General features: G+C 38.3%; 1 protein-coding gene across 14 annotated transcripts in view; it reads right to left on the bottom strand.

Moving 5' to 3' along the window:
* Positions 1-24,840, bottom strand: part of DST (dystonin) — a 292,238-nt gene that overhangs the window by 166,954 nt on the left and 100,444 nt on the right. For 10 of the 14 annotated variants that reach the window (XM_039568033.1, XM_039568022.1, XM_039568024.1 and 7 more), the window contains 3 exons: positions 19,663-19,752; positions 16,784-16,861; positions 14,322-14,414 (listed from right to left, as the gene is read on the bottom strand). In XM_039568033.1, the coding sequence (XP_039423967.1) occupies positions 14,322-14,414; positions 16,784-16,861; positions 19,663-19,752 (261 nt within the window). Of the gene's footprint in view, positions 1-14,321; positions 14,415-16,783; positions 16,862-19,032; positions 19,132-19,662; positions 19,753-24,840 lie in introns of all 14 variants that reach the window. The other 4 variants (XM_039568018.1, XM_039568020.1, XM_039568021.1 and 1 more) reach the window with 1 other exon arrangement.

Genomic DNA, 24,840 nt, shown 5'->3' with positions numbered 1-24,840 from the left:
CTGTGGGTTAGCTTTATTGTTTGGTATTTCAAAGCAAGAAAGCAAACTAAATGTTTTTTCAGTAGCTTTAGTTTCTATTCATTGCAGAACAACCAGATCACAATATAAATGAAGTCAACCATTTACTGCTTATCTGGACAGCGCTTCTGAAAGAGATGATGTCATCTGGAAGTGCCAGATGTCTAGCATAAGAAAAAAAAAAAAAAAAAAAAAAAAAAAAAACCAAACAAACCCAAACCTATATTTTTTGTCTGTCATTTTCAGAAAGTCCTCTGTGTGTAATCCTTAATTATCAGATTTTTTTAATATATTCTAGCATGAGCAAGGTAACAATGCGATTTGCTAATAGACCTTCGTTACTGCTAAGCTCAAACCTTTAGGCTCCTTCATGGTTAATTGAGCAGGGATGGCTATGTACACTTCAGACTGCTGAGAGTGCAAACACAGCATGTTTGAGTGCACATTAGATTCCTCTGGCAACAAGTAATTTCATACATCAAGGTAACATCTGAAGACTGTACTTGTACCTGTTGTTAGATATAAACAACATTTTAGCCATGGACACAAACACAAGGAGAACTTTTATTCTGAATATGACCACTAGGGAAGCTCACAGCTGAAATTTTGGATGGCTAAAATGTTAATTCAGTTTACTACATGAAAATCAACAGGTTTTTGATGCAAAATCTTCCAAGCACCCTAGTTAGCCATCTGAAGAAAAGGAATAGGCTTTTCATCATTCATGGAGGTAGCCCATTTCACCACAGGTTAAGGAACATTAACATCAGCCTGAGACCTAAAACAGCCTGAGCACTTCTGTTCTCTAAATAAAGTATTTCAGCTTTCAAGGCTAACATTCCAGACTTTTTCATAAACACTGAATTAGTATTTTAAAAGTATAAAAATACACTAAGTGAAATGGTGAGTCAAATGGTTATATTTAATATACTTAGAAATATGGGCTCTAGTTTGCAAGATGCCCTATTAACTTGAAACTTATTAACAAGTAAAATACTACCATAACAAAATAAGGTGAAAGGGAGAGGGAGAGAGCACACCTTTCCTTTGATAATCCCATAAGGGCAGTACAGATACTTTTCCACCAACTGTGCATTATTGTCAGTATTTCTAACATCATTTCCCATAGGAGAAAAACAGAAGGGCTATTAAACTAAGAATACTAGAACAGAAAGTAAGTTAAGGGAAAATCAAATCTTCTACTCATAAAATTTAGTCCTTCCAAGCAAAGTTTGCGTGAACATTTCGTATCCCACACACCTATCATTTACTCACTATAAACTGCTTAACTAGAGCACATTTGTTCCTTAAGCATGGAAAGAACGAATTACAGCATTTGCATGAGCTTGAACAGTTGTTTGCCAGAGACACAGTTCTATAAATTATCTCAAAGCCTGTGAATTAAAAGTTATGCAAGAAAAAGTAACAGAGGTAATTCTCTAAACAGGCCTTCTATTTCAGGATCAAGGTCTTAACTGGCACTAAATATTCTCTTGCTTATAACTGGGAGAATGCATTCACGTCTGCTACTGCACATGCTTTTTCTCAGCCTGTAAATTCCCACTGCATCACACAGTATACAAAATCCAAACACTAAAAAGCCTCGAGCTCTTTCCTTGCACTGATTTTAGTGATGCAGTTTGGAGCCCAAAGAGCAGAGCAGTGGAGAAGACTTTCTAAGAGATCAACAGTGGTGCTGGATTTCTGTGATTCATTTTCACACTGCAAACAGAAGAAGAGTAAGACTCATACAGATAGTAAGAAGTCTTCCCTCTGATACCATCTTATCCTAAATGTTTTGAACCAAGTCTAAACTTGACATAATGTACTAAACTGCACTAAAGTATATAATGGGCTAGAGATGCATGATTGTGGTGGTGTATTGTCTCCCTCCCAGGCCACACTATGATCTGAGAAATGCTTATTAGGCCTCAGCAGAGAGTAACAAACTTTTCTCTCAAAGCTATTAATGAGTAGCCAGGAGCAACGCTTCAGTAGATGCCTCTAAGGTGAGTTCTGTAATCAGGAAAACAGAGGTAATGAAGTAGCACATATTTGAACACAAAATCATAATTTTTTACATGCATAAGAAACTGTGCCACAGAAAGAAACTCAAAGGATATGTTTCAATAGAGGGGGACCATACTGTTTCAGAGGGTAAGATGTCATGTTTCTGTTACAGTGCAAATTACCCAACTGTTCCAAAGAGTTTCCTCTGGTGCCTGCCTCAGTTTGAACAGCCAATGTGCTTTCAATTACCAGCCACATCTGAAGCACTGTGTAAGCTGAGAGTACATTACAGCATGGGTAAGTTGACAAGGTGAGGGAAGGCTACTGATCTCTGTAATTACAGCAAAGAAAACGGTAAAGCTGAGACTGCTAACTGCAAACCTTGTGTACTAGCTCAGGCCAGTAACTGGACCTTTGCAAACTTGTATAAATACCAGCTTCACTCAGTATAAAAAAGACAGAAATACAAGGCATTAAAATGCTTGCCTAGTTCTCAGAAACAATCAGAAGGAAATTGGTTATGACTTTGTACAGTAATTAAAGTCTGAAATCTAGATTTTCCTGCTTTTGTTTAGAGGTCGAACCTCAGTGTTCTTAAAATTCCTTACACTGAGAATCTTGGGTTGAGAAAGGGAGCTGAACTGAAAGCCAGACATTTCAGCAACTGAGACATTTAGCCTGACATGTCAGTAGGTTTCATATTCATGCAGTGTTTTATCAATATCTGTTGAGGTGCATGCTCAACAGAAGTCTTCTTTTTTTCTCCCTTCCTCTGTGGTAAAAAGAGGTATAGACCTGGTTGGAGTAGTAAGTGCAGCAATATTAGGAGCTGTATTACTTTCATTCTACAGGAAAAAGCAGCCATGCTTAGCTGAACAGACAAAGCCTCACACCCTCTTACTCAGCAGTGACATTTTGTACAAATCAAAGAACATTCCTAAGCTGTTCCTGAATTCCAGCTAAGATTAGGAGGGCAAAGATCTCTATGTGTATTAGGAGGTTATTTGTACTACTGTGTACTGTGTGTTGTAATTGGGTGTGTTATCTATGTTTAAAAACTAAGCTCGGAAAAAGTATTGCTTGATTTCTGTTAGAAAAGTAAATTATATAAGCAAAAGACATTTAATTAGTTCTTTGATGTAACAAGTACCCTTGGCATATGCCCATTCCCTCTGTTCACTCAACTGAAAGCTAATATGTCCCTGTTGAGCAAGGGGAACCAGTTTTGGACCAGATCTCGGTATCAGCATTTGACTCACATGTACAGATTTCAGTTGTCCTGAAGATGAGTGGGGCAAAACTGGAAATATGGATTGAATTGGTAAGCATGGTTACCAAAAATTTGCTTTCCTTCAGATATTCTGCAACTAAGAATGTATTTTTTTTTCTTTTACTATAAAAATAAAATAATCCTACCCTCAGAGGAAGACGGAATTTCAATAATTAATATTAATAGGGCATCTAGGCAGTTTGGGAGGAAAGATCCTTTAAAAGAGGTGTAGAGTGCTATTAACATGATTAATGTTCTCTTGTTCTATTTCAAGCTGCCTACATAGCTCTATCATTCTTCAGTTCCTACTGGCCATAACTGAAGAGAATTAGAAATATTCCTTTCCTTGATACAAGACCCAAAGGAATTACAAGACCATGAAGAGCTGGTCACAAAATTTACTGCAAATACTGAATGCAAATTCCCTAAAATTCACTCCACCTTCTAGCAACATTTTAACATGAAAATCTCTTTCCTATATTAGGAAACAGATCAAACTACAGAGAGGAAAATAGCACAAGAATATATCAATATCCCTAAAGTATAGAGTTATTACATAGCCTTTGAAAAAGATCAAGTGTGATGTTCTGTCCTACAAATATATGTAGTATCATAGCATGGATAAAAGGTTTATACTCCGCAAAGTGAAGATATTTTTGTAATAGAAAAAATACTTATTCAAATAAGTACCAAATACTTATTCTAAGCTAACTTTTAAGGATAATGTACTGTATCAAAATATTTACCTTGCTCCTGTTCGGTGCAATGCTAAACAATGCCTTTTCTTTTGGCAAATGGGAAAGTACAGCATCAGGATAAAACCACTTTTGTTCAAGTAATGGATCACTTTTACTTTCAGAAAGAAAGGGATGCAACTTTCCAGATTTACTGCTTTCTGAAACATTTTCCATGATTCTGCAAGAAGTTATGTTTAACTCAGTTTCTTCATGTTGTCTGCCTAAAATATGGATAGCAGAATCCAAGGTAGTTCCTTTTCTATAACAAAGATCACTGGATTTCTTCAGAAATGCTAATTCTCTCCTGTTATCATCCTCTGAATATTTCCTTTTCCATGCACAATGTTTCTCTGAATTTCTCTTCTCTTCTTCCCTTAACCATGTGTCTGTTTCACCAGACTTGGCGAGCCTCTGATTATCACCATGAAAGCTCTCCTCACAAAGAGAATCACTCTTTGCTTCGGCAGAGAAAACTTTTGCTTTAGCAATATCAGCTGAAAGGTCTGTACTCACAGGCAGAGCATTACTAGCCACTGTCACTCTCCCGGGGAAGAAGTCGGCCAGTCCCACACCCCTGGGATGAATCCCGATGTCTTCTGAAATCTCCACTTCATACTGTCTTTTTTCTTCATTTTCTTTAACGTGCACTGAATCCGATCCCTCCTCAGTTGATTTCTTTCTCCTTTTTCTTCTGAAATATTTTCTTCCAGGGGAATGTTTATCTGGACTTAAGGGAGCTTTGGCAGGATCTAAACACTGTTCTTCCTTTTCAGCCCTCACACATCCACAGACATTCCCCATTTGGCTGTCTGTAACTCACAGCCACACAGTTTCATTCATTCCCGTGTATTTATATACACTTAAACTCTCCTCAGAAAGTTAAGAACTGCTGTTTCCACCGTAATTTCTTCCAGACTTCACATCCACCCGCCTCAGTACGTAGCCATTTTGCTTATGAGAAATGCACACGCAATAAACGCTGTGGCTCGGTGCCCAGGCAGGGCCTGTGTCTGATTAGACACTGTGGCTTATTTCTGGCCACCAATCCTCTTAAAAAAACATCACTGTTCCAGCATTGGGCTGTAATGCTGATTGCCTTTCACAGAGATGACATAGCATTTATGAGCAATAGAAATTTCTCACATGTATTTTAACTCCCTGTTTCACTTAGTAACTTGAGCAAGATAAAGCAGAAAAATATGTAGCAACCTTTGAAACTATTAGCTACACTCCAAATCCAACAGCAAGCAGCACAGTAAATAGCAGGGATTTAGTCAGCAGATTTGTTTTGCACTTCATATGTTTTTATTACCTATCCAATGATCCACAAATGGAAAGATTAAACTACAGGATCAGAAATTGCTCTGACAGCTTGCTGGGGGTCAAGTTTTTATTTGTATGTGGAGTTTTCATAGCGGCTAATGTGATTTTTCACTGATTTGTCAGCTATAAATAACCTGCTGCTTCACTGCCGTCATAAAAGCACAACAGCTTGCTCAGGGCAGTGACACTGCGTACTGGGGCTGAAACTTTGAAGCAGAGTTAAACCTCCTGGCAGATAAAAGTGAAACAAATCATAAAAGCCAATCTATCTAGAAAACTGACCTTAGGATTATTGTTTATAAAAATGGAGCTTTATCCTCCTCCCATGCTTCTGTAAGGCATTTCTGTGTAGCTCTGAACGCAAGATCCAAGAAGCATCTAACTATACTTAAAACTAAGTAGAAGCATACACTTTTAAAGTGCAAGCAAGTCTAATCTCTAGTATACTTTGTTTGGAAAAATTTTTTTAACTTTCCTCTTTGTTTTTATCATGGATATGGGAAGTCTACTAAAACCAGCATACTTTGCCAAGGACAGATATATATGGTTTCTCACTCTGAGAAAGAATTACAGAGCGACTTGCCAGGCATTATCAGGTGTTACCACTGAATTTCCCTTGTTTATTTGGAAAGGAATTGCAATAATGAGACCCAGAAGCTTTATCCCTAAAGGCCAGTTCGTCTCTCAAAAAATGTGAAGTATTCCACATTTTACTGACAGGATCTAGAATGAATAATACAACAAAGAACTAAGAGAGCCTCCAAAGAATTTCCAAGGATACAGTTGCTCACTGTTGACTACTGTCAGGGCACTGGGGTAAAATTAGACAGTAATGCTTGGAAAATTTTATACTGTAACACCACAGAATACTGTGACAGATGGGCAGTTATGAACAGACACAATGCTAACATGCTTCTTCTCGAAGTAGACGTTTATTCTATGACTACACTCTTTCATAGCCTCAATTTGTATTTGCATTTGTAGCATGCTCAACATACAGGGGCACTTGTGACAATGCTCCTTTTACTCACAATAAAAAAGTTGTATTCTAGTCTGCTAAGAAAAATTACTTTAGAAAAGTGACTTTCAGCTAAGGCCAGAGGACTTACTGATTTAAAGCACACTTCCACATGGGTCTGTGTTGGGTCCTGACACAGCCCCCCTTAATTAACAGAAAAATACATTAAAAAAAAAATATTTCTAAATGACATGCCTGTGTTTGTACAAAAAAACCCCCAGCTTTTACACCTGAATATGTACTTCTCTGTCTTCTCTCTCATCAGAAAAGATGATTCAGGACTTTAAAGTGCAATGGGCCAAGGCTGATTTCATTTGACACAGATATAGTTTCTGGTTTAACAACAAGATGCCTAGTAATAATATAAGGTTAAAGAGATCATAGTATAATAATCTTAAGATATACATAAAAATATATTATTTTGATAAAGCAGAAATTATGCAAAATATTAAAGACAAGTGTCCAGCATTTGAATGAACAACTGCAAATCTTCAGGCTGTCTAATTTAAAATGTGTTAAACTAACCTACCACATGTACACTGCTAACGCTGTTCTTCCTCTGCAAATTTCACAGGGGGCAAGAATTTCCTTAAAAATACTGCAAATTTAAATTTTCAATGCAAGTGCATTTTTCAGTTAATACACATGGGTATCAAGCTTTCTAAACAGTATTATATTATTTTACTGTGCTTTACTGCAGTGTGATTTGATACATATTTCCTTTAAATTGTTTACGTCTGTTTAACAGTCAGCATGATACCACCTTCTTTTAAACAGAAAATGTCCCTAAAGAACACTCTGTTATGTCCAAACACTTGTAGATTCAGTAGCACACTGACTGTCACAAAAATGTTAAATCATATCTAATTCAAGATAGGCCAGAAGAAACACGTATTGTTATTTTATAGCTACCAATTACATTTCGTAATGCAATCAGTAATTCATAGAGTCCCTGATCTTGCAAATCCTCTTTCATTCATACCTTAAATTTTGATTATTTTTCTTAAGAATAACTCAATTTTTCAAAAAATCAGATGCCTCGGAAGTAAAATCAAAAAAAAAATGAGACTGCAAAAATACAAGAGTCAGTTCAAAAACGCTGGTTACAGTATAAGTGTTCCCAGAAATCCTGCCCTACTTCTGCATATTCCAGGTCAATTTACTCGAATACACCTGGTGTAACTGCAGCTAGTCCTAGAAGAGTGAAAGGTCTGGAGGGGAAGCCGTATGAGGAATGGCTGAGGTCACTTGGGCTGTTCAGCCTGGAGAAGAGGGGACAGAGGGGAGACCCCATTGCAGTTACAGCTTCCCTGTGAGGGGAAGCACAGGGGCAGACACTGATCTCTCTGTGGTGACCAGTGACAAGATCTGAGGGAAGGGCCCGAAGCTGTGGCAGCAGAGCATTAGGTTTAGAAAAAGGTTCTTCACCCAGAGGATGGTTGGGCACAGGAACGGGCTCCCCAAGGAAGTGGTCACAGCACCAAGCCTGACAGAGCTCAAAAAGTGTTTGGACAATGCTCTCAGGGCACATGGTGTGATTCCTGGGGTGTCCTGTGCAGGGTTAGGAGCTGGACTTGATGATCCTGAAGGGTCCCTTCCATCTCAGCATATTCTCTATGATTTATCAGCTCTATGATTTATCCATTTCTAAGTATTAGCTAGAAATAAATGCATTCCAAATATACCTCTGCAGATGATTAGTAGCCTTTATGTCTTTTTGTCTTCCTAGAAATAGGTATTTTTGAGACTTACTAACCACTTTAACAATACTTACCAGCTATTCATGAGAAGGCTATCAGCTCTCTGCTAACAATTCTTTCTGCTGTTCCTTTTGTTTTTCCCAAGAACCAAACAGTAACTTTATAGTCACTTTAACTTTCTAAGTCGCTTATGCTCTTGAACCAAAGAAAAGATCAAGGACAACAGAATTGATAAATGCATTTATATCAGTTGTTGGGGTTCTTTATATAAAAAACCCTAAGCAAAATAAGCAAAGATGATAAATTAAAATGCTAATAACTAAAGAAAAAATTACCCCTTTCAGCTAACTGAAATTTTATTAAGTCATAACTTTGGTCTCAGCAAGGAAAGAGACACAGTTAACAGGTTTACACTGGAGATTCAGAAGAGGGAAACTGAAATTTCTTCTAAAATCTGTCAGCTACAGAATGGATAGATGATATTCTTTAGAATATCAAGAGACTACCTCTGAAGCCTGTGAGAATCACCACAACATAGTGACGACCGCACCAAGGTCTTTCCCTTGGACATCTGACTAATCTGACTAGACCTGAGTGGAAGTTCAGCACTGGTTTAAGCCAGAGATCCAGGTAATCAAAGCTGTTAAAAATACTACCGGGGATTGCTGTGTTTCTTTATTTTGGTATTGGGATTTTTGTTGGTATTCTTTTAAACAAAACCTGTAAAACATACAAATTTATACCCACCAATGCCGCAAAGTTTTATGGGGAGATTAACAACAGATTTTTTCTGGCACAAAACCCCTTAAGAAGCATAACCTAAATAAAGAATTAGACCAACACTTGTTTGCAATTTGATCTGTCTTAGAGGCTGCTTAATCACAAACAAGAGGTTAATCTTAAGACATGGAAAACAAACGATTAGCACTGAAACATGAAATAGCTCACACAGATTTGTACGGGTTTGCATTTAACCAGAGATTTCTGTAATTTGTCAGGCATGTCCGTGACTGGGAAATGCATTATGTTCTTAACGTGGGACAGGTGCATAACACATTATAGTGGCTATGTTGTTGAATATCTGTGTATTTGTTGGTCTGCAAAATGATGATACCATTCACCCTCTGTACACTGCTAATTTTTGCTTTATCATTCATCTCATATAGTTAGCAATTATTGTACAGAAGTTATTCCCCTTTGCCAATCAGACCATGCCAGATATCTTTTATCAAAACCCTACTAGGAATACATTTTCAGGTGCTCCTGGATCTAAGATCCCTTTCCCCTCTTTTTAGTGTGTTTGCTCAACACAGCACAAGTAATGGAGCCTTTAGCACAAATGGGACGTGTCATTTCACGGTACTAAAACAGCATACCAGATAAACAGCAAGCATTTTGTTGCACAGCCCTAAGGTCACATGCAGAATAACAGAGAGATAAACATAAGCCAAAGAGAAAGTGAAAATTAAAGTTGCACAAGATAGAGAACAACGACAAAAACAAAGGCTTGCCAGCACAAACAAAAGGTTTGGAGCTGTTTGAGCGGTACTGGCAACTACTCCTCAAATTCTGAAAGAGATGTTCAACTACCAAGTCACAGTCACCAACAGGAGAGGTTTGATATCCAGTGAGTTGGCTTACAAAAATAGGAATTTGCTCCTTATTGGTGGTTTCATGGCATTAATGACTTCAGGCTTCTCTCACCCTTGCTGTGATTCAGGTGAGTCCCAGAAATTTCAAGAATTCTGCCCTCATTTTCTTACCAAAGACTTAAGAATTTTACTTTTTGTTTTTTTACAAATCACTGAAGAATTACAGAAGAAACAACTAGGAGTTCAGCTGAGAAATAAAATATCACAAGTATACCCTAACAAATGCTGAAGGACAGGTAATGCTGCTGTATTGGCTAATGACAGACAATGTAGCTACAACGTGGAACACACTTTATTCTACAATCACATACAGTCACAGACGGGACAACTGGCCACATAGCTCCTTTTTTAAATCTCTGAGAAGACCAGACCTAAAACTGTTCTGGTTATTTTAAAGCAGAGGCAGAGTAAATTTCAGTCCTCGGGCTGCAAGGCACACAGCCCAGGCAGCACCAGGAATGGTTGCCAGGAGAACAGTGACTGAAGGCCAGACCCAGCTCTCCAGATTACACGTGGCCACCTCAGGAAAGCAGGCAGCATGTCTACTGAATGGTGACCCCTGCCACGGGATATCCCTCTGTCTTCTGCACATCATTTACTGGAATGGGCTACCACAGCTGAGCTGCCTCCTCCTCTGGCCACCCTGTATGCAGGTCACAGCCTTACAAATCCACCTGCCTCACCCTTTCACCAACACTGGTAAATGTTTAACTGCTGATGCTGGACCAAATCAACAGTCTATAGACTGCTTGGGGGCAGATTAATCAAAAATTATTTTTTCTTAAAGGTTTATGGGGAGTCAGCAGCAAAAAGAAGTATTTGCTGGCTGGCAAGAGAAATGTAAAGAGGTTACACGTGCTGAAGGAGGCCTGAGAGAAAGTACCCATCTGGCTGGAGAGGGCTGGACAGTACTGTAATATATGGACAAAATCATCACTGACCAGAACCTTGGAAAGCAGCATCCTGCAGAGGTCTGACAGCAAAAAGCAGGGGAGAGTGGAAGGAAAAATGTTTAATGGCAGTTCCTGAGCTGCAAAATGATGATGAAACTGAAATAGAAAAAGTCAATTGAGTCATGACTTAAAACCTTCTGAAATTTTTTAAGGTCTGAGTTCACAAAGGCCTAATTTTAGCTAGATGGAAGTTCAAAGTTTAAAGTTTTGCTTTGCTTCAGCATGCTTTTTTCAACCAACTGCAAGTGATTTTAAACATTTAACATTTGTTAAAGAATGTTTGCAGTGGTTTGAAAAGAAATGATCACCAGTTTTCACAGCATTGTGATGACTTTATGAGGACAAATGCTGCTTTCATTTATAGTTGTTCATCTCCAATGTTGTCAGTGAAAATGTATTGGATGTTGAAGAAGGAGTCCATGAAAGTATTAATTTGGATATTTATACCTACAGCCTACGATTATGCAAAATACTATAAACCGATTCAGCATGCTCTACAGGTGCCAGGAAAATAACTTATAACAGTTATGACATTATGAAGCTGAATTTAAACTAAGCCACCTACTATTAAAATCATGTGAAATATGTACATTGAAAGCTTGCATAAATCCTAGTAGCACACATACATTGGGGTTTTTCAATACCCACAGAGTAAGTTATTTCCTTACATACTCAGTTTAACAATCCACCAGATTTCTCATTCAAGCTTGTCAGTATCTCTTATGTAATTACTTGGGACACAGAAGAATGGATACTTTCTGGACTTGTGCAGCTGCAAAAGTCAGTGCTGTAACTCAGAATAAAATTTATATTTATCTAGTTATGGGTACCAATTCACAAAGCCATCACCATCTCTAGATGCAATTCAGATGCAAGAGAAACATAATCCTCAAATGTGTATTATCTTTTTTTTTTTTTATCATGTCTTTCCACTAAATCATTCCAACAATCAGAGGGATTTTCTATTTTGAGGAAACAATATCCTCCAGATATGGACCATGACTCAGAGAAACAATAAGCCACAAACAACAGCCAAAAAAATTCTCTGCCATCTTGACTATTTCCCAGATTGCAGTGTTATTAGAACACACATAATTGATATGTAGCAGAGCCAGTAACATCACACAGAAAACAGCTTCTTATGCTCACTGAGAAATTAACTATTTCTCAAATGCTGGGAAAATTAAGGGGTAATTAAGGTTAAAACTCCACCACTTAGGTGTCTAGATACTCATGTTTACACTCTGGCTAGGTTTTGAAGAGACCACTTTATGCAGTGGAGGCAGGATTTAGTTTCCTCAAAATGGGCTTCTGGAGCTCTTTGAGATATCGTGCAATATCCCAGCTGGCCTCCAGCTGCAGATACAGAAGATCATGAGTCTCTCACAGGTGTGGTGTCTCATCAGAGAAGTCCACACACATGTCCTGCATACTCTAGCACACCTCAGACATCACTCAAATGCCACCTGTCTTCAGGAGACTGAATCAAAAGCCCTGGGGATCTGGCTAGTACAATCAACAGCAATGTTTCACACCCTGAAGCAGAGACATAAGAAAGTCAATTGACCACCTAGAATATTTGAGACACTTAAAGCTATCTGAGATATCCACATGGAGATGGCATATGCATCACAAGACCTAAGGAAACCTGCTTCCCACTGCATATGCTACTGGATATGAAGTGTCATCTCAGAACACACACAGCAACTATGCTGGACAAGGAATAGCTCCGTAGGTGCTCTAGGCGTCTCGTTCAAGGCATCTGAATTGCTCCATCAGCCTCACCCTCCATATTGCCTAGCCCTCCAGGCCTCAGATCCATTGCTAAACATGTTTACCACCATTTAAGAAGCAGTTTATCCTGCCTGATCTGCCTCTTCCCAGATGAGAGTGGGTTTCCCATAAGATCCATGTCATGCTTCTCATACTCACATGGGTGTCTCATAAATCTCCAACAGCACAGATGTTTATGTTTAGTCGAGTGGAGTGAACCTCTAGTAGATAGTTAGTTGACTCACTGTCTAGGCTATATTAACTGTATAGACTAACCCTCTATCACTCTGATTATCAGATTAAAGGGACAACTTAGACAACTGCATAAGAACATCACTTTCCATAAGCACCCAGATTTAGGTGTCTTAACTTCAAACTGAATCTAATCACAACTTTCCTGATAACTATAGGATTACTCCATGCATAAACACAATTATTATCACAAAGCTTTATCCCTTGGTGAAGATTCCACTGGTACACGTCTCCGTTCAGATTTTTCTCTCATTTTAAATCTAAGTGAAGAAATACAAAAAACCTGTAGTCTAAGCATGTACATTCTTCTGAACTTCACGTTCTGAGCCCAAAGCAGCCATATATGGGTGTCAATGACACCAAATTGCCATATTTTTCAAAGCAAGTGGCATAGTAGTAAATGTCACGCAAGCACAGGCTAGTGCAGGGTGTGTGTCTTATACCACTTTACAAACCTCTTTTGCATTCAGGGTAGGTATTGCAACCTACAGCCTAGTATTCAGGTTCAGAAACATAAAATACACATCAAGTAAAGGTTTAAGTTCCACTAACAGCTTCTATTAGTAAGTCGTTAATAATCTTTATTTCTTAAAATAGAGCAATTTTCAATCACAGCCTAATCCCGTAGGTCATGATTAAATATATTTACACCCAGCTTTTTTTTCTCTATATAACCACATGGGAGCAAAGACTGATGTGACAAGGGGAGCTGAGGGAACTCCAGGCCCTCGCTAGTGGTTTCTCCTTTATTCTACATGCTGGTCTGGGCTAAGATGTGCATCCTGTTTATATCAGGGCCCTATTCATGTTTTTGCTCCTCATTAGGATTTGTAGAAGGGCACATTAGATCCTAGCAGCCTTTCTGGGGTTTTTTAAGAAATTTTTTTCAGTCATAAATCCAGTGTGGAATACTCCTAAGTGAACCATGTTTTTTCTGTGTGATCCTGCAAATTTCTGATCATTTAAAATGCCTGCACAGCAGGGAGTTTATCGTTAACAATGCTGCAGTCACTAAATGGGAATTATCTGTCATCTGAATTACATCATCTACAGCCAGGACCATTATGCAAGCCTCCTTTTGAGGAGCCATTTAACACCACACACTGTAAGGCTGCATTATACTGTACACAATCCCACCAGTGTACAACAACCAGAGTGCCACCTAGTGTGACCCATGCTACCATCGCTGGGGCTAGAAACAAATGCTGACATGGGAGGAGCTACTAGAAGAGGCTGAAAGCAGAGCTTCTTAAAATACAGCAGCAGAACCTGAATGAAAACAATATTTTAAACTTTTCAATATATTTTAATACACATCGAAAGAAGTCTGTAGAATAAAACAAGAAGGATATGTCCAAATGCTGGAAGGAATACATCAATTACTGTCTTTAATGATGTTCAAAACAGAAGCTATTTTTCTATCACTCCACACACAGGAAATTAGCAAATAAAATCTCGAGATTCAGTTTACATCATGAAATAAGATACATCATCAAAACCTTCAGAAACACATTAGAGAAGAGATAAAATCTGCGGAGTCCTGTCTAAGTTGACATTCCTCACAACTATGCAAGAATCTGACCGAAAACATATTGTCAAGCAAAACCAGGCTTACCTGAAAGTGCAAAATTATGGTCCATATCAACCCCAAAGTCAGTTTGGGATTCCCATCTGTTATATCATCATTTCTGATGTTAACCAGTTTCACCTGCCATCACAGAAAGAAAATACAGGCAAAATTGAAATAAATACATCGCAAATACATATTGCATTACACAGGCATGATTGTAAAGGATGTACTACTCACTTCCTGAGCCTACTCTGCTGGGTTTTTTTAATTCTCAAAAGCAGAAAGGAATTGCATTCTGCCTGTAAGTGGCCTGCCAGGAATTGCCCTCTCCCACTCACACTGAGATGAAGAAATTTCTCAGCTGTCACCAGGCCAGCAGATCTGTTCCCCATGCCAAATACCCTTTGCCTCGGCTCTTGTCAAAAGGGGAAGGCACAACAGAGCATGGCAGGACAACATGAATATAATGATCTGTAGCTGCTCTATCAGTCCCAGGGCAGTACTGACACTGGGAAGTTATCGCTGCTGTTTTTCCACCCCATGCTTTCCTGTACTTGAGCAAGAATTCTGCAGCAGAAGAACTGGCCTGCTAAAACAGAGGTCTGGCTTGATAAAACTAGGAATTTAGTATCATGTTTAAGTAACCAATGGCTTAATAAAGACAACAATTATTATTGTTTCTGATGCTGTACTCATTCATAGTGCTATAAGCAAATGGTTAATAGATTAAAACAAGAGCTGCTATTACACTCCAATACACTCACACCCAGAGTTCAATAATTCCATTTTTTGGTCTGATTTTATTAACACATTTAATTTCTCTATATGTATTATGCATGCATTTAGTCTAGCAGTTAGAGATGACTAAGCTAAAAGACATTTTATGCTTACATTAGTAAAGTTAGATGCACACGCTTTTCAACATATACCCTGCTATCAACTGAACAAGCAAAGGCATGTCCTTCTTTTTATCTGCAGACATAATATTAACTATTTGGAGGGAGAAAAAAAGCCAAACTTCACTCCCTGCAATAAAGACAGTGTATTCCACAGCTTGTTGTTTGCTAATTTCTCAAGTCAGGCTTCAAAATTACCAATATATAGGATCTCTCTGCCCTACAATCACAATAAGCATTGTATTTGGAGGTTATACAGCCAACCTGAGCAAGTTACCTGCTACATACAGTTCAGAAACACCTACCAGAGGGCTGAAACTTTAATCAACTGCAAGCCCCACTGACAATTTGCCAAGACCAAAGGCCTACAAGCATTTTGCATGCTAGAATACAGCCATCTTCACAAAGCTGCGAGGCTAAAGAGAGCACAAAAATCCTTAGATCACAGTCGACGGCAGCATGTGCATGTTCATAAACATGAGGATGACACAGCCCTAAATCTCCTGCATTTTAATACACATGGTCTGCCATGCATAAATAAGGCATGGTGCAGCACAAGTCCCAAGGTCCTGCTGCATAAAAATGCCATTGTGACTGTCAAGTAGCCATTCATTTACTTTGTAGTGTACTAGTTCAGTGGCTCACTTAGGTTAACAGGAAAAGTTTGCTTTGAACTCAGCAAAGGGGGATTGAGCTCTCAGTGCAAACATACCATCCAGTGACCTGAAAGGCAAGTTTGAAATTTCTCTCAAAATGCAAAAGGACATCTGGTTTCATAACAAAATTAAGTGTCTGTTTATGGTTTGCTACCTCACATTTTCTCAAACCTTTGAAGAAGCAAAAACAATTCTTGTTTTTTAAATCAACCAATCAGAACGATTTTCAGTGTCAATTCATTGGGATGTGATGGATAGGGAGGAACAGTTTTTCCTTACATGTTTTGGCTTTTTTTTAAATTGCCATTCGGTAAGGGGAGAAAGCAAGAATTCTGTAAGTCTTTAAAAGATACTGAAAAGTGTAAAGAAATTCAGAGTAGCAGAAAACCACGCAACAGTGTGGAGATACACTGGCTAAAAAGAGATATTATAAAGTGAAATTCAGCCTGAATCTTCCACAGTGCCCAGGTGGCTCTAACACCTTTGTAATTGGTCTAAAAAGACCAGTTTTGCTTTAATCAGGACCAAAGTTTGAGAAAGTTTTCCCAAAACAAATACAATCAAAACAAGGAACTCCCACACAACATTCTAATATATTTGAATTGGCACTGTGCACTAAAAATTAGATTGTGAACAAACCTGCATACCAACTAGTGTCTGGCAGCAAGAAAGACAGTTAAATTTACTATAAGCAACTCCTAAGGATCTCACCTATAATTTTCTCCTCTTTAACAACATATAGCATATGGAATGTGTTGTTATTGCTCAGGGAAGGGTGGCATAAAACTACCTTTCCTACATCTCTCTTAACCATCTCAAGCATGACATAAAGCCAAGCCTACACAAACAGCTGTTACACAACATGCACAAGAGACAAAGCAGGATAAATTATTTTATTTATAGCTACAGGTGATAAAATTTTCATTAATTCTTTTTTTTATTATTTTCATCATACCTGGCGCTTTTTCAAATAGTCAAGTGCAATTTGGACGTTCTGGAGTCTGTGAAAACGCATCCGACCTTTTTCTCGGGGCTACAATTCGAAAACAGGAGTTGTGAGATTTTCTCATCAGACAAAAGTACAAACAGTCTGATTTAACAGATACTATGTATTTGAAGCACTACAGCTTTAATGAAGTCAATACCTTTGGTGGAAAAGTGCGTTTTAACTACTTATATTAACTTAGTTATTTTTTAGTACAGTGGATGGCAAGACAGATCACTGGTCCCCAACTGCAACTTCGATGCATGCAGGCTGTTCCCTGTAAAGTACTATTAAGGCCAAGAGGGCTACTGCCTACAGAAACTAAACTGGAATACATTATTATAAAATATTTACAATGTATTAAGCAAAACAAAACAGAAGTAATGTCATGGACCTTTACATTGTTTTGGTAAACTCTTGATGGAAAAGCTTACCTCTGTATGGAACTTCATGGCTTAATGGTATGACTGCATAATCATTATGATATCTACACGTATTTATTTAAAGCATCTAATAAAAAGAGTATCTTCCTCCAAACAGAATAATGTAACATAAACAGTCGTAGAATGTAAGTTTAAACTCTTGACTTGGGTAGAACATTTTAAAGCATGAAAAAAACTAACAAGTCAGTCCCCTCAAAGCAAAGTCAAAACTGTCAAGAAGAAACTCTAAAATAAAAATGAGTGGTGTGTTAATGGAAACATGGCAAAACTGCATGCAGTTAGTGCAAAATCACCAAGAAGAAGAATCACACAGAAAACGCATACTTAGCTGTCACAGATCAGCATGGGAAAGCAGTTAAATTTATACCATCAACATCATATCCAAGTCCTTCTATTCTTCCTTATTTCAGATTTTTCACAAACTTTCACAGCAATAAACTGAAGCGGACTATAATTGCTAGGGATCAGCCATGAATATGAGCATTTCCTCAGATAATCACTGTGAAACACACAGATAAGCCCAAGCCTTCCTTAACTGCCTTTTTACCCCCCTCTGGAGTTTCAGATGCTTCCCAAAAAGAAACATAGGAAAATGAAGTTGAATAAGAAGCATAAACTGAAAAAAAAAAAAAAATTTAATTTTCATTACAGAATCTCCTATTTAGCCCCTTGTTTTTCACACCAGGAACTCAGGATCAAGCATTACAGTCCTTGCTATCAAAGAGTTTCCACGGATGGAATTAAGGACTGCAGACCTGGAACTAGGTTTTCCACAACAAGGAAGGTATAGTAAATCCCAAAATACACAGTTAGCATCTCAGAGGGGAAATATTTTTTTATTTAAAAATGCAGCGTTTTGAGTTATGCTGCACTCCAGAAAAAAAGCACACAAATTCCACTGCAATCACAACTGCAGCACAACGCACGGGAGCCAGGGAGGCACTCAGGCCCTATGACAGTGAGTTGCTTCAGCAAACACCAAAGTGCAAGGTCTAAAAAGGCAGGAAACAGCTCGCTCAGACTAACAAGCACCCAACGTTTTACACATTATAAGTAGATATTTCCCTTCTGGATGGGCAAAATATAGTGAATCGATAATTCAGCATTTGTTGCAAGAAAGATAAACCCTGCAAACTATCTGTATTTTTAGCAGCCACAACACAAAGCTGTTGCTTGACTTCTAATCTACCTGCTTTGATAAAAATCACTACTACGTGTGGTAAATTCTAACAAACAGATCTGCACACTGAATTACTTTATTTCAAGATATTATCCAATATTTTGGCACACACACCATGGGCGCAGTTAACTGGTGCTTCTAATTAAGACAAATCAATTTTTTGCCATTGATTTCACTAAGAAGAACCTTCAAATCTTTGTCTAGATTACTTGTATATGGACAATACTGTCTGCAAGTCTAAAAAAGTCTTAATTTAATAGATTTATGGTATTTCCCTATCTACTATTTAAAACAATTATTTTATAGCATCCGGAGAGTGTTGTCTAGTACACATTTGTGCCATGTTTTTGTACAGTTTAATGAAAAAAAACAAACTGAAATCTTGAACATTCGCATTTTAGGCGTTCACAAAAAGGCTGAATAAAAATTTGTCTTTACCATACCTCCACCATAAACACATGTATCCTGGTTTACCAACAAAAGTTCTTTTGTCCTTTCTACAGCCCACTACTGCAGCACACCAAACTAAGAATTTACATTAGCAAACACCACACTTCAAACACTACATTAGTACAGTTATGGGGGTCGGCACCTACCCCCTTATCCTCATCCTCCAAATCCTCATGCTGTTCATTTGCGCATGCGTCTGTTGAACTCACCAACCGTAAGGTCTTCAAAAAATCTCGCTCTCTTGGCTAATGAATATAACAGACAGGAGACAGGACAGCAAAAACACAAGACAGACCACAAATGAAAAGAAGAGCATGAAAAGAAGAACATAATGAAGAGAACAAATACCAAGCAAGGGAAGTAATGCTCACAAAGAAAGGAAATGACACCTGAGGAGTGTGTTAGACCATTTCAGGGACATGTTATCCTTGTTATTTGTAAGTTACTCCCTTAAATGCAAAAAGATATTAAGCATCCAATACTTGTTAAAACAAAAATCAGAAAGAAAAGGAAAGAACAGAAGAAATAGTGCATTACCCTATTATGAATGGAAGTCTCACTAACCACAAGAAAGGAAGAGAACAGATTTCACTCCCCCACAGAATTCACACCAGCATATTTTACCAACAGAAATACAACTTGTGTCTTTTGTATCAGGTCACAGATTTCAGAAAATATCCAAGAAATCTACAGCAGTCAATACCCAACAAGTTAACAAACAGAGAAAGTGCATAATTAACAATCTGGAACCATTGCATTATGATACAAAAGCTTACCAAGGTGTCTCCAGAAAGGACTTCTAGAAGTGAGATTAAGTTATGTCCATCTCTTAGGTCTTCATATAGGTCATTCACATGCTTTCGAACCTGCACAGATAAATGCAAAAATTAAATACATGATTCCTGTTTCTACCTGAGAATTCATGCTCATATTAACACATATCTTTTAAAATACAGATAAACTTCAGCTATACCTCAGCATTGCTTTTTTAATTTCTTCACTTTCATGACAAATTTACAAATATAAATTAATTGTAATAGACAAAATTCACATCTGTGTCTGCACTTGCACAGTTCCATCATATTTATATCACTTTAAAGAAAAGGGAAAAAAAAACCAATATTAAGTTACATGTAATGAATGCATGTAGCAATGAAAAAAATCAGTATCTGACAATTTAAACAATATCAGATACTCTCCTATTTAGACCTAAATAGTGAGCATTATGACAACAGTAGCTAGATTCAATGAATTGTAAAAAAGTACCCAACAGACAAGTACTGTCAGCAGCATGCATGTTCACTGCAGTCATGCCGAAAGTAACACACTTTCTAATCAAGGCGTACCATCCACCAATTAACAACATGTATTGTCAGCCCAGGTTTCCCAGTACTTCGGGAGCTCTCCCAATGACTCACACATCCACCTTACACACCATACCAAAGAACTATGACATTAGATTGATCTAGTGAGGGGCTGCAATGACAAGAGAGACAGCTGGAAGCCCTACCTTTACTGACAGGCACAACAAATCTGGGAGATATCTGTCCACAGGCCAACTTCTTGATTGTTACCAATACCTTAAATATAACTTTATGTGAAATGTCTTAAGCCATTTCAGCCAGCTGCTCTTTAAATGTGACAGAAGGGACCTAATTTTTCAGAATCAGAGATTTTTGACTTCCTAGGGCAGAGGTTGAGGGCTTTCCAGCTACAGCTTAATGTCAGCTCCCTGGTGTTCCTGTTGAACCACCAGATCAGAAACTTCCTAAGCTTAGGATAAAATACGACATCAGAAATTTTCTTCTTCCTCACCTCTGCTAGAGATGAGTTGTACTTCCAATATGAAATCTATGGGAGACACACTCTGACTGCCAACATATGTGTGTGATGAGGGCAGCAACAATCAACCCAGATCTTCGAGTTTATATAACAGCTCTGCTTGCCACACTTTTGGGGGAATTTTGAGATTCATCCTGCTGCATAAATAACCATCTCCACACGTAATATTAGCTTCATAAATGTTTTTCAGTTCAAGATTTCTTACTCGAATTTTTAAACATGAAATTACCCTGCAATCTGTTTTCACAAACACCATCGTCTTAATTGAGAGTAGTATCAGAACATATTTATGCTTGTGCTGAAGACTAGCCAGAACAAGTCATCTAGAAGACTGTTCCATGAGGAATTACAGAACATATTTTCCAAAATGTTTACACAGACTGCACACACAGCCAGTTCAAGTTACAATCCAATACTCTAATACATATACATAGCTTTACAATCTCACACACATACACAAAATAGTATCATTTTAATTTTAGTTACTTTTTTTTTAATCCTACAAGCAATTTAATGTAAAAAAAAATTCTAAGAAAAAATTTCTCTAATAATACTGAAGTACTGTTAAGCTGAACAAAGAAACAGAACAGGTGTTCTCCTACTACATCTCTGGTGAAAGGAAAGAAAAGGGAAGCCACATAAATCATTGATGTCCCTGATACAAGATTCAATTATGATAAATGCTTGAGAGGGGAAAAGCACAAAGAGTTTTAATCTTTAACCCAAAACAACTGTGACTCGTTATTTTGACATTCAAAGAATTATATCAACCCAAGTACTAAACTCTTTCTGTTAAAAGTAGGCAAGTTTTCTTTATGACAAAACCCTGTGAGAGGGCTGCCTGCCCCACCACCCAGGATATGTCACTGTGCACTTCCCCAGCAGAATCCCCAGCCGGAACAGATCCACAGTGCAGTGGCCAGAGGCATGGGAGGACATAAGGTTAAGGACAGAGGAATGTGGTGTCCATCTCAAAGACCCTGCACCACCACAGGTGAAGAACTGTCCGTGCAGCATCAAGTCAATGCCCACACTCTTTTCAACATAAAACTCAGGGGACTTGCCCAATGTACAGGTACCTGGATTGAAGGGTGAGAAAATACCACTATTTCTGTTGTCTGCTCTTTTTTCCCATTAGATGCAAGATAACTTTGTTATCCTGCTAGTCTGTATCTCACAGCACCTACTTGTTGACCTTCTGTTTGTTTCTTCTGCTCTGAGGTTTCCTAAGTATTACAGATGCAACCACCTTCCCCAGTTTATCTTTCTCAAAAATCACAGACACTTCAGAGATGAACTCACACTGGATATGAAAAAGCTGGCATAGAGCTGTCAAAACAGGAAAAACCAGCAGTACACATTATGCATCTGTCTAAGTTTTGCCACTGGCTGACAATTACTGTGAGGATTCATTATTTAGGAAATACTGTGCCAGTCGTCCTGTAACAGGGCAACATAATAAGGAATTTCTTCCAATACTCTGAACAGCAGATGAGCATCTAAAATGCTGTATTTGGGCAACTGATGTGAGCAAGCATGTTCACTCAAAGCATCAGATCACTTCTTCCAAAAGGAGCATCTTGTGCTCCTCAAGAGATCCTACACTGACACTTCAAAAAAGCTTGAAACATCAACTCTGCGTAATTATCACTTGGGCAACTCTTGTCTCTCAACACATATAATGAATTCTTTTAAATTACAAGAAACAAATGTAAATCCTTCATTGCTCTTTACTGCCACATTCAGCCTCCTTCAGAACACACAGTACCACAAATACTGGATGTACATGGGGGTCCCTGGACAGATGTGTGGGATCTGCTGAGCCCTTGGCATTTCTTAACAGTTCTTGTGGCTTTTCAATAAAATCACAGAATTGTCAGCCCTACATTTTACAAAGTCCACACACGAAGTAGGTTACATGCTGCCCTCAGGCAACTTTTTGCAATATACTCATGTGAGTGTGGCAGATTTGATAATTTGGACATGAGAAGAGATTCTTTAAGGAAGACGTGGGAAACGGTGAGTGGCTGAGGTGCATCTGACAAAACTTAAACAAGAAAAGCAAAATGGCTTCACCAGTGAAAAGAAGACAGTGAATGTAAGGCACTGTTTCAGAAGTGATTCATCTTCTGGTCTCCATCTTCTGGCATGTATACTATGATGCCTGTGGTAAGGAAAGCTCCATTCTCCCTTGCTATGACTTCCCAGGCTTCCACATGACTATATTCCATAAGCCATGTGACTATGGCTTCCCAGGCAAGTGGTCACAGCACCAAGCCTGACAAGAGTTCCAGAAGGACTTGTTTGGACAATGCTCTCAGGCACCTGGTGTGACTCTTGGAGATGGTGCTGCGCAGGACTGGGAGATGGACTGGACGATCCTTGAAGGTCCCTTTCAGTTCAGCTTATTCTGTGATTCTGTGACTTTTGAAGGTCCCTTCCAACCCAAACTATTCTATGCTTCTACGATGATTCTACTAAAACAAAGAAGAATCACACCCTTTTTCTTACTTAGAAGTAAATAGGATAGGAAAATAGGGTTGTACCCATTTCTGTGTATACAGTGGGTGCACACCCAGCATACTCATAGATCCCTCAGACTTTCATGTTAGGGTGTAGTGTGTTCCAGACCAGCACCTAAAACGTAGGGAGCACATTCCCAACTGAAATAGTGTATGAAGAAGCAGAAACAAACATTAATGTGCTGCAGAATCTACAGTGGAGACAGAAGAGGTAGGAGAGAGAATATAATCGGATCAAGCAGGAACAACTCTAAGTAACGCCCATGTACTGGAGGCCACCAGGAAATCCCTGAGGCAGGTGAGGCAATCACTGTAGCCCTGGCAAGCTGCATGACTTGGAAACAAGGCAGAGTTTTGTGCTCGTGTACTTGCAAAACTACCCAATTTTTTACAGGGTGAGGAAAGCAGACTACTATAATCAAGTATCTTCTTTAAAAACATCAGAAGTCTCCCTTTCTATATTATAATTAAGCCACACTGATTAATGTGAGAACATGCCAAATTAGGCCTTTTCTTATGGTTTCCAGAACGGGCAAAATTAGAATCAAAGCTGAACCATACTTATTTTGAATAACTGAAGTTCAGTTGTCAAGCCTTCATAAAATCAGTGTCATTACGCAGGAGTTATCTAGAATTATAATATTACAGATCCAACTGAGGCTGTTCAGACCACAATGCCTGGGAAAGTCTTTTTCAAGTACTGCTCTCCTTGCTTCTGGAAGCAAAGTTAATTAAATGCCCAGCCCAGACATAAAGCACTACAGATTTTCCAAAGGAAAATGGGAAAAGGCTCAAAAGTTAGAACTGTAAGGGGTGTGTTCAGGGAAAAAAGGGGTCAGTCCTTAATTACCACTGAGGTCACAGACAAGTCCAAATGACAGCTGGCTCAAGGCCACTGTGAGTTTCACAATAAACTTCAAATTTATTCTTTAAGAATCTGAGTCAATGCCCGTGGAAAAAAAGATCTCTTCGAACTCCCACTCATTTCAGTTACAGTATAACAATTTTCACCAAGACAATAGATAAATAGTTAAGAGCTTCTATTACTACAGTGTACCACAGCAAATCCCACCCGCATTCAAAGAGCTGGAAAAATTCTGTGGCCACTGTTGAGATCCTGACACCCTGATGAGTTTCCCTAATGTTTCAGCTTCCTAAAAACATACTTAAGCTTGTTTTTAAAGAAAAACTTTTATTAAAATTGCTAGTTATGAAGAAACAGTTTTCTGTAAGTTTTGAGAACATGCATGTTTTAGTCCTCTCATCTTTAAAAATTAAGAAATCACAGTGGCAATTCTAACTGCATGGTAACAAATAAACCTATGCCCTGAGTAAAGAATAGAAAAACCACTGATACAAAAAGTCGTATTTGTGTACAAAAATAAAGGTTTACTAGCTTGACACAAGCAGTATGACTTATGAGAAACACTCAAAATCTGAACAGGCTGTAACAAGATCTGTGAAGCATGTAATTGTCAAAATATGAGATTTGTCAAAATATTCCCATGTGACGGATCTGCCAAGCAAGTTGCTTCTTCAAACATCTTCAAGAGTACTTACTTTACTCAACAGAATTCTTACATTCCCCCA

This window comes from Corvus cornix, chromosome 3, assembly GCF_000738735.6.
Source record: "Corvus cornix cornix isolate S_Up_H32 chromosome 3, ASM73873v5, whole genome shotgun sequence".
NCBI lineage: Eukaryota > Metazoa > Chordata > Aves > Passeriformes > Corvidae > Corvus > Corvus cornix.
Note: the sequence above shows the minus strand (reverse complement) of the source record. Positions and strands in the feature narration are given on the sequence as shown.